Source organism: Rutilus rutilus (genome assembly GCF_951802725.1).
Source record: "Rutilus rutilus genome assembly, chromosome: 16".
Taxonomy (NCBI): domain Eukaryota; kingdom Metazoa; phylum Chordata; class Actinopteri; order Cypriniformes; family Leuciscidae; genus Rutilus; species Rutilus rutilus.
In genome coordinates, this window is record NC_140224.1 from 1,532,822 (window position 1) to 1,544,512 (window position 11,691).

The 11,691-nt window shown below is 36.9% G+C and overlaps 1 protein-coding gene across 2 annotated transcripts in view; it reads left to right on the top strand.

Moving 5' to 3' along the window:
• abcc3 (ATP-binding cassette, sub-family C (CFTR/MRP), member 3) overlaps positions 1–5,192 on the top strand; it is an 88,422-nt gene extending 83,230 nt beyond the window's left edge. For both annotated transcript variants that reach the window (XM_084433520.1, XM_084433519.1), the window contains exons 29-31: positions 1,049–1,215; positions 2,248–2,442; positions 4,749–5,192. In XM_084433520.1, the coding sequence (XP_084289646.1) occupies positions 1,049–1,215; positions 2,248–2,442; positions 4,749–4,857 (471 nt within the window). In that variant the 3' untranslated portion in view covers positions 4,858–5,192. The remainder of the gene's footprint in view (positions 1–1,048; positions 1,216–2,247; positions 2,443–4,748) is intronic.
• The last annotated feature ends 6,499 nt before the right edge of the window (positions 5,193–11,691 follow it).

Here is an 11,691-nt window from a genome sequence, read left to right on the forward strand (position 1 = left end):
ACTGGTACTATATATATATATATATATATATATATAAACACACATTAATAATAATCATAAATGTGTCTTGATCATCAAATCATCATATTAGAGTGATTTCTGAAGGATCATGTGACACTGAAGACTGGAGTAATGATGCTGAACATTCAGCTTTGATCACAGGAATAAATTACACTTTACTATATATTAAAATAGAAAACAGTCATTTTAAATTGTCATAATATTTCACAATATTACTGTTTTTTTTATTATTGTTTTTAATCAAATAAATGCAGCCTTGGTGAGCAGAAGAGACTTCTTTTAAAAACATAAAAAAATCTTACTGACCCCAAACTTTAGAACGGTAGTGTATATATATATATATGTTGTGTGTGTGTGTGTGTGTGTGTGTGTGTATATATATACATATACATAAACATAAAAGTTAAAATAAAAATTATATTACTATTAATATATATACATATATATAATTTATTGCATGATACATTGCTAAAAAATTAAGTAATTTTAAAATCCTTACTGTTTAAAAAATGTGAAATATAATATGTGTATATATATAATTTTATAATATTATTTTTAGCAAATATATTAATGTTGTTGCATGTTCTTTTAATAGCAGGATTGTGCTGCTTGTAATATTTAATTTTAATTAATAATTGATCATTTATGCCAGCAAGTTAAAAAATTGCCATTTACATCTGTCAGGGTGCAGTGCAGAAGAAGATGAGGAGCCAAAAGTGCCAATGCAAAACGTTTACTTACAATAATATAACTCAAACTGGTACAGATTCACACACACACACCAAATACAACGGAGAACGGACAAAGACTGACTGAACTGAAGGAACTTAAATACTAACACAGATGAGCACTGATTAACTGAACACAGATGATGATGATGATGAAGACAGGCAGACAAGTCCAATGAAAACAAACTAAACAGAACACAACTGTGACAACATCATGCTGATGATTTAGTTTGGCTGTAAATATGAGTGTGTGTCCTGTGACTGTAACTCCGCTGTGTGATTGACGTGTGTGTGTGTAGGAACCGGTTCTCTTCTCTGGGACTCTGCGGATGAACCTCGATCCCTTTGATAAGTACAGTGATGAGGAATTATGGAAAGCTCTGGAACAGTCTCATCTGAAGAAGTTTGTGAGCAACCAGCCTTTGAAACTGGACCTGGAGTGCTCTGAAGGAGGAGAAAACCTCAGGTACTGAATCTTACAGCACTAATATGGCTGGCCATTATTTCATATCATTATATCATCACACCAGAGCAGATTTACAATCAAATAACTGTCATTCAATGGCAAAAATAGAACTTTTTTTCTCAGCTAATCATCTAGCCCTAGTTCTGTTCTACATACACTACCAGTCCAAAGTCTGTAAACTACTGTAAAACAGTCGTGCTGCTTCATATTTCTGTGGAAACCGTGTCACATTTTAGTTTTCAGGATTCTTTGATGAATAGAAAGTTCAAAAGAACAGCATTTATTTGAAATAGAATCTTTTGTAACATTATAAATGTCTTTACTGTCCCTTTTGATCAATTTAATGCGTCCTTGATGATGAAAAGTATTATTTTGTTTTAAATCTTACTTACTGCAAACTGTATGAATGGTAGTGTATCATGCTTTCTACACCAATCTGAAGCTGCTCGACTGTTTTCAACACTGATAATAATCATAAATGTTTCTTGAGCATCAAATCCTCATATTAGAGTGATGTGTGAAGGATCATGTGACACTGAAGACTGGAGTAATGATGCTGAACATTCAGCTTTGATCACAGGAATAAATTACACTTTACTGTATATTCACATAGAGAACAGATGATTTACATTAGAATAATATTTTACAATTTTTACAGTATTTTTGATCAAATAAATGCAGCTTTGATGAGCAGAAGAGGTTCTTTTAGAAATATAAATTTTTTTAATTATTCCAAACTTTTGACTAGTAGTGTATTTGTCTGTAATGTGTTGCATTATGAGCATGTGTGAGCAGTGTGTGTGTGTGTGTGTGTGTGTGTGTGTGTGTGTGTGTGTGTTCAGTGTGGGTCAGAGACAGCTGGTGTGTTTGTAATGTATTGCACTATGAGCATGTACAGTATATACAGTACAGTGTGTGTGTGCGTGTGTGTGTTCAGTGTTGGTCAGAGACAGCTGGTGTGTTTGTAATGTATTGCACTATGAGCATGTACAGTATATACAGTACAGTGTGTGTGTGCGTGTGTGTGTTCAGTGTGGGTCAGAGGCAGCTGGTGTGTTTGGCTCGAGCTCTGCTGAGGAAGACGAGGATCCTGGTTCTGGATGAAGCAACAGCCGCTGTGGATCTGGAGACCGACGACCTGATCCAGTCCACCATCCGCACGCAGTTCGAGGACTGCACCGTGTTCACCATCGCCCACAGACTCAACACCATCATGGACTACACCAGGTACACACACACACTCACACTCACACTCACACACACTCACACACACACACACACACACACACACACGCAGTTCGAGGACTGCACCGTGTTCACCATCGCCCACAGGCTCAACACCATCATGGACTACACCAGGTACACACACACACACACACACACACACACACACACACACACACACACACACACTCACACACACTCACACTCACACTCACACTCACACACACACACACACACACACGCAGTTCGAGGACTGCACCGTGTTCACCATCGCCCACAGACTCAACACCATCATGGACTACACCAGGTACACACACAGTCACACACACACACACACACACACACACACACACACACACACGCAGTTCGAGGACTGCACCGTGTTCACCATCGCCCACAGACTCAACACCATCATGGACTACACCAGGTATACACACACACACACACACACACACACACACACACACAGTCACACACACACACACACACACACACACACACACACACACACACACACACACACACACGCAGTTCGAGGACTGCACCGTGTTCACCATCGCCCACAGACTCAACACCATCATGGACTACACCAGGTACACACACAGTCACACACACACACACACACACACACACACACACACACGCAGTTCGAGGACTGCACCGTGTTCACCATCGCCCACAGACTCAACACCATCATGGACTACACCAGGTATACACACACACACACACACACAGTCACAAACATTCTCACACAAACATTAACACACACGTTTAAATGTATAACATATATTAATAGATGCAAGCCTTATAGTCACATTAAGCAGAGTAGAGCTGGACGAAAATATAGTTTACATTTTGCGATGATATAAACAATCAAGCAGTGTATATATATATATATATCTTTATGTGAGTGTACTATATGTAAGATGATAAGGTTGGATATAAAATACATCTGTCTTTATACATATATATATATATGAAGAGTTCAGATGCAAAAGCCTCTAAGTGCCATCCGAAATTTTCTTCTAGAATGATCATTTTTATCAAGCTCGTATATTTAAGGTCAGTAAATTCACTTAAATGACAATTAATAGGTCATTTTCATTGTCATTTAAGTGAAATTACTGACCTTAAATATACGAGCTTGATAAAAATGATAATTCTAGAAGAAAATTTCAGATGGCACTTAGAGGCTTTTACATCTGAACTCTTCATATATATATATATATATATTAGTCGAGAATTGAGTCTGATTCAAGAGGACTCAGAATGCCATACTGACTGGAGACAGGTGGAGCTGGGGATGGAGGAGGGTAGTTATCTCATGAGTCATGACTCATGAGGCAAAGTCTTTTTGATTAAATGCAATACATTTGAATATGTATTCTCTCCTTATTTCATCTGACTCCATAAATGAAAAGGTTTTAATGATATCTGTGCGTCATTAATTATGAGCGAATGTTAGACTATTCTTTTTAACTCTTTAATGAAAATAATGTCAGTTAGAATAATCAAATGTAACAATTTATTGTGTCAGGTAAATGTATCATGCCAATTACATAATCAGTTCAAGGATAATCGATACAAAACATCAAATGCTCTGGAATAAAGAGAAGAGATGCGAACCCGACATTGAGAAATACATGAGGCTGAGTTCTTTGAGGTCCTTCAACATCATGGGCTCATCTGAGAAACAGAAGGTCCTGACCCAACATTAAGAGACATGATGCTAAGAGTTTACTCTAAAGTAAGAGTCACTGTCAGCCTCACGGGCGAATCTGAGGTACAGAAAGGACCCGCTCTTCTCGTTGCATTTCATTATATAGACAGAACCTCTTTCACATGGAAACATCTTCTAACAATGGTAATTTACATTCAGAGGTTACACCTTTTGAGAGCAGGAGACCATTTGCCAGGAGACCACCTTCCTCTGTGTGCCAGTTATCCCTAAACTCTTAAAAACATTATTACCTTTTGTTTTACTTATCTGGAAATGACACATTTGTACCAGTCGCACTGAGACATTTCAAATGATACCAAAATGTACAATACTCGATGATAATCATTCACATCAAACTATATAGATTCTTGGGTGAATTCAGGTGATCTGAGCATGAGAGAGAGAGGGATGAGGGAAAGAGATGTAGATTAGGATGACTCGGAGGTCTCGATAGTGCACGAGGAGGAGTTCAGATGTTCATTTCCAGAGGTCCTTTTGTCCTCTCAGGGTCTGGTCGCTCTTCAACCAGACTGTCCGGCATCTCCTAATTTCTCGATTCTCACACCTGCATGTTTTTGTCTCGACACAGAGTGCTTGTTCTGGATAAAGGTGAGATCGCGGAGTTCGACACGCCGGCGACTCTCATCGCTCAGAAAGGAATATTCTTCGGCATGGCTAAAGACGCAGGTTTAGTGTGACGCGTTTCGCCGTGACAAACCGCTGTGCCTTCGCTCACTCTCAGACTCTGAATGTGTGGGCTTGTTCTCACTCAGCGTCCAGGATCTGGTCTTGTTTTTTATATTAAGTGTGTTTTCTATAACTACAGTGCCACTGTTACTGAATGAGTTGCTGTCAGGATGAAGCAGTCTATTTTTGTACTGTATTATTTAAGTCACTTTCTGAAGTTGTTCATAGGGAAGATTTACTGCTCAGTTACGTGTGTGATTCCTTTTGTAAACCAAATCTGTAAAAACTTGAATTCTGTTGCCAGAATTGGAGCATTTGTTGCATTTATTAAAATATTCATACTTTTTCTGTGTGCATTTCATGCTTTCTGTTTTTAACCAGAGTAATAACAAATATATATGTGTGTGTGTGTGTGTGTTTAATTTATAGTTTATAGTAAATATCTAACTGCAACAGCTGTAAATCCATGAACAATACAGCATTAGTGATTTCTCATAATCCTGACAAAACCAGCCAGCTAAATAATAATAATGATATATTGTTGGATTTATTAAATGTGTATTTCCACTTAAATAAAACAAAACAAGATTGCCATTAAAATAACTGCAGATTTTGTAGATTTAAACTATTTTAAAATAAAATATAATTGTAATGTTTAACGGTTTTCTGATCAGAAAGTTTAAATGAGAGTTGGCAGTCAATAGTGTATCAAATACATTTTCAAAGAAAGCATGAAAGGAAAATGATTGTTTACTAAAATATTGGTCACTTTACAATAAGGTTCATTAGTTACTGTGTTAACTAACATGAACTAGCAATACATTTGTTACTAAATACTGTATTTATTAGTTAATATAAATCCAGCTGTTCATTAGTTCAACAAACAATGTTAACAAATACAGCCTTTGATTTATTTTAATAATGTATTAGTAAATGTTGAAATTAACATGAACAAAGATTAATAAATGCTGTGGAATTATTGTTCATGTTAATGAATGAACCTTATTGTAAAGTGTTACCAAATTATATAGAAACGAACTAATCCCGCACTCTCTCAGCTTGCAAAAAGTATCAAGATTTTTCAGCAACGTTCAGGCATTATCTGCAGGTGTGCAATATTTATTTATTGATTACTATCATATAAAAAAAAAAAAGTGTCGATCAGTGATGAACGAGTGTGTGAAGTGATAGTTGTGTGCGATCTGGCCACTAGAGGACGTGATAACATGAAACACACACACTGCCTTTCCTTTCCTGCAATAGAGCCAGAAAACATCAACTAAAGCTGTTCATAAGTTAATCACCTCTAGTCTAAACTGAAGACACTCGTGCTTTTATCGACGGGTTATTACACATGCATCGTTAAAGCGTCGAGTGTTTGAGTGCTTTAGTGTGAATGTATGAAAATCTGCCTCAGTTTATCCAACATAAAGCAGGTCAAAGGGCGTCATTCCTCTCATTCTGGACACAGCTGCTCCTGTCTCACTGTAAACACCTCGAGATCAACACATCAGATCTACAGATCCACAGCTGAAGATATGGAGCACATTTCATTTATCTATCATGATCATAATCTGACTTAAACTTACAAAATCCCAATTATATGTAAATAAAATATACACTACTTTACAAAAGTTTGGGATTGGAAAGATGTTTAATGTGTTTGAAAGAGTCTCTTCTGCTCACCAATGCTGCATTTATTCGATCAAAACTACTGTAAAAATTGTGAAATATTATTCAAATGTAAATCATCTGTTCTCTATGTGAATATACAGTAAAGTGTAATTTATTCCTGTGATCAAAGCTGAATTTTCAGCATCATTACTCCAGTCTTCAGTGTCACATGATCCTTCAGAAATCACTCTAATATGAGGATTTGATGATCAAGAAACATTTATGATTATTATTAATGTTGCAAACCGTTCATATTTCTGTGGAAACTGTGATACATTATATTTTTTAGGATTCTTTGATGAATAGAAAGTTCAACAGAACAGCATTTATCTGAAATAGAATCTTTTGTAACATTATAAATGTCTTTACTGTCACTTTTGATCAATTGAATGCGTCCTTGCTGAATAAAATGATTATTTTCCTTTATAAAATAAAAGGTAGTGCATTTGAAAATTAAATTTGAACTAATTGTCTTATTATCCTTTTAATTTAATAATCAGTTTAGGTATCAACCTGATTATTTTAGTATCAATGATATACTCTTAATATTTTTGATTACAATTTTCATTTTAGTTAATTTAGCCTTTATTTCATTTTAATATTTTTCCAACATAGTTTTTTAAGTAATAAAATTCATGTTTTTATATTTTATTCTTGTTTAATTAATTTTATTTATTATTATTTTATTTATTATTATTTATTTTATTTAAAGTAATGGATTTTTATATATTTTGGGTTAGTTTCATTACTATATATATATATTATCCTATATATATTATAGTTTCATTACTATATACATTACTGTATATGTGTGTGTGTGTGTGTGTGTGTGTGTGTGTGTGTGTGTGTGTGTGTGTGTGTGTGTGTGTAAAATGTCTGAGTCTCACACTTTCAGCTTGTTCAATGGTTTTCTCCTCATTCTGAATGTCAAACACTTCTTCAGAAATGAAATTGCTCAATTGAGTGAGACAAGCCCACAAAATTCCCTCCACAGCTCGTTCCGGCTCACGATGCAAGCTTAATCACGAAGAACCTCCCGGAGGCAGAAAAAGATCCCGGATCTTTAAATATCCTCGTGAGTGACAAACATTGGCAAGGCCGCGAGGATCCTAACAGGAGGAGCTGTTTATTCCCATTCATCTCCCAACAAGACGCCTCACGCTCGCTGCTATCCATCATAAAAGTGCATCTATCTGTCTTATGATGGATAGATGCACTTTTATGATGGACAGATGCACTTTTATGATGGACAGATGCACTTTTATGATGGACAGATGCACTTTTATGATGGACGGATGCACTTTTATGACGGACAGATGCACTTTTATGATGGACAGATGCACTTTTATGATGGACAGATGCACTTTTATCATGTATAGATGCACTTTTATGATGGATAGATGCACTTTTATGACGGACAGATGCACTTTTATGATGGATAGATGCACTTTTATGATGGATAGATGCACTTTTATGACGGACAGATGCACTTTTATGATGGATAGATGCACTTTTATGATGGACAGATGCACTTTTATGATGGACAGATGCACTTTTATGATGGACAGATGCACTTAGATGCACTTTTATGATGGATAGATGCACTTTTATGATGGACAGATGCACTTTTATGATGGATAGATGCACTTTTATGATGGACAGATGCACTTTTATGATGGACAGATGCACTTTTATGACGGATAGATGCACTTTTATGATGGATAGATGCACTTTAATGATGGACAGATGCACTTTTATGATGGACAGATGCACTTTTATCATGGAGATGCACTTTTATGATGGACAGATGCACTTTTATGATGGACAGATGCACTTTTATGATGGATAGATGCACTATATGGACTTCAAAACGTATTAGTCTGAATTGTGAAAGAAGAATGTCATATGATCTCATTTAGATTTGTGGGTGAACTATGCCTTTAAAGCCGTTCTCTTCATTGGGATCAGCTGTGTCTTCATGTACAGAGTGCTGTCTGCTGACAGATGATGGACTCGCTGTGAAGCGTGAGTTTCGCTCCCTCAGGGTTTGGGTTTGGCTCTTCCTCTTTACCTGTCCGATCACTTCATGCTGCGGGCGAACGATGTTTCGATGGACCGATGACAAAGCAAGATTCATCTCCGGTGTTAAAACAAAGCGCAGGTTTGTGTTGGAAGGCCAATTTATCTTCACACTGTCAGCGCATTTCCCAATTTAGAAGTCTGAGGTTTACGGCCCTCTGTGTTTGTGTCGAGTCTGAATGATTCCTCATTCCTGGCGTGGAAACTGTTTTCTGGGAAATAAACCTGAGTCGTGACTCGTGTAAGGGTTGGGCCCTGAGAATATGAGCATGACATGATGTTTTCATACAGAAAACAACAAGGTTACGTGCAGCCGGTGTCCCAGCATCTGAAGACGTGCGGAGTGTGTGTGTGTGTGTGTGTGTAATACAGTGTTTCTCAACCGGCGACACAAAAGTGGGGCACAAAACCCAGAAATGAGTAGCCAAAGAAACAACTGTTTTTCTGATGCCAGACTTTTATTTTGAAAGACGTGTGTGAAAGCTGTTGACTCTTCTGTCAGACGCAGTTTAAAGTCCCCATGAAATCCAAATGTATTTATTTTTTTGGCTTTTATTATGAATGTGTTCGCCTTACTGTTATCTATAAGCTAGTGTGCTCCAAAACAATGACAAAATTTGTATTTAGAAGATATAAGCATTCAAAATGTACACTCACTTCCGCCAATATGGATCAATGAATTTGATGACATCACTCTGCACTTTAGCTTGTCATCAGATTTTCTGTCCAATCAAATACTCTCTAGAATCTGAAGCTCCGCCTCCTACATTAAACAGATGCTGAAGCTGCGGTCACTTGTTCTCACATTTACTATTTTCTACATGGTGAACAGTACATAGGGGATCAGACAGTGCACTACATAGGGGATAGGGGATGATCAGACAGTGCACTACATAGGGGATAGGGTATGATCAGACAGTGCACTATATAGGGGACAGGGAACAATCAGACAGTGCACTATATAGAGGACAGGGAGCGATCAGACAGTGTACTATATAGGGGACAGGGAACGATCAGACAGTGCACTATATAGGGGACAGGGAACGATCAGACAGTGCACTATATAGGGGATAAGAAACGATCAGACAGTACAGTATATAGGGGATAGGGAATGATCAGACAGTACACTATATAGGGGACAGGGAACGATCAGACAGTGACAGAAATGATTGGCACATTCACTGAAATGGTCAAGCTATAGAAATTATTCAACCATAAGACAACGAAGGGTTCAAGGGCATTCTAATTTTCAATAAAATATACAGTTACTAATAATATGAATACCATATACAACAAAAAAAGTATTTGTCTTCTATCAGTTTAAACTGTTTACGGTTTCTCAACAAGGTGATATTGACTGTGCTTTAATAATTAGTATGCTTTATTACATCCCAGAGTTTTTCATGCCTTTCACAACTAAATAGCCTATTATTTTAATAGCACACCCTGAGGTTGTTTCAGTCCTCACTCAGTGTGTCTAGATTGACAGGAGTTTATTAATTTTTTGTTCCTATTACACCATTTCCTCAAACAAATACATGACTTGTTGCCTCCGTGGAGGGCAGGTAAGGTAAAGTAGGGGAGCTGAAGGAATGCGGTGTGTTTTAGCTACTCCTCCAGCAATCAATCACACACGGAGAACAGTTGCTGTTTCAGTATGTTATCAATGTGCCAGCGGCTTCATGAAAGACTTAATTCCTGCTGGAGGCCAGATCCTCTCCTCAACCTGGATCCTTCACTGAAACACGCTTCCTCGAAGAAATAACGTGTTGTTCGACGTTCGGTTAATGATATATTTGGATCCAAACTCCTGAGGCGTGTGTCATGCGGGAAACTGCTGATGGCCAGATTGAAGATGATTTATCTAAGATTTCATGAAGAACCTTTAACATATATATGGAACTTTTGCATTGCACAAAGATTTCTAAATGTTCTTCGCACACAAAAAAAATGGTACTTCTTTGGGAACCCAAAAGTTCTTCTATGGCATCACTGCGAGAAATAAACCCTTTTGGAAGCTTTATTTAAATTATTTTTAATAGTGTACCGTCTGAGATGCTTGGAAATGTCTAAGATAAAATGTTGATATTTTCCCAGAACTAAGTGTCTAACCATTAGCTTTATTTGAACACTATATTGCAAAAAAAAAAAAAAAAAAAAGTGTAATTCATAAAGAGCTTGTCCTCATTTGACATGCTTTGTGAGTCTGAATGGGTTTTATGTGAGGACGAGGAATTTCCTATAACTGTCGAACAGTTAAAGTTAACAACAAGGCACTGTTAGAGTTAATCTGTGTTCGCTGGGGTAAAATAAGGTGAAGCTTCTCATGAACAGCCCAGCGTTAAAACCTGCTGGAAGATATTCAGGTCAGGTTATGTTAACAATATTTTTAGAATAAAAGTAGTTAGTAAACTAACTTTCTGGAAGCACTTCTGGCATAACCTATACATTATATATATATATATATATATATATATATATGTAATATTTCTTACGGTGTTGTTTATATTCAGTCAGAGCATTATTCGGTCAAAAGCAGGAGTGAATGAAGCGTGTCTTTTGTCCTGTACACATTCTTTGGCAGAGCTAATGAGAGCTAATATACTTTAATCAGCATCAGTGTTTTTGCATAAACAGATTTTGTGTTTTACTCACAGGCTGAAAGCTTCACGTACACGTTTTCTACTTAAAGGGTTAGTTCACCCAAAAATGAAAACTCTGTCAGTACTCTCCCTCATGTTGTCCCAACCCCGTAAGACTTTCGTTCATCTTCTGAACACAAATTAAGATATTTTTGATGAAATCTGAGAGATGTCTCACTCCTCCATAGGCTTCTATGTTATTGAAACTTGACGGCCCAGAAAGTATAAAGAAAATGTTTAAAATAGTCCAAGTGACTACAGTGGCTCAACCTTAAGTTTATCAAGCGACGAGAATACTTTTTGTGTGCAAAAAAAAAAAAAAAACTTTATTCAACTCTTCATGTTCTTCTGTGTGTCTCTGAGTGAGTTGACGTAGTGTCACAGCGCAGCGCTTCTGGGTTGTATGTAAGAATGTAGGCTCACTATTGGCCGACGCTGGTCATGTGTGTG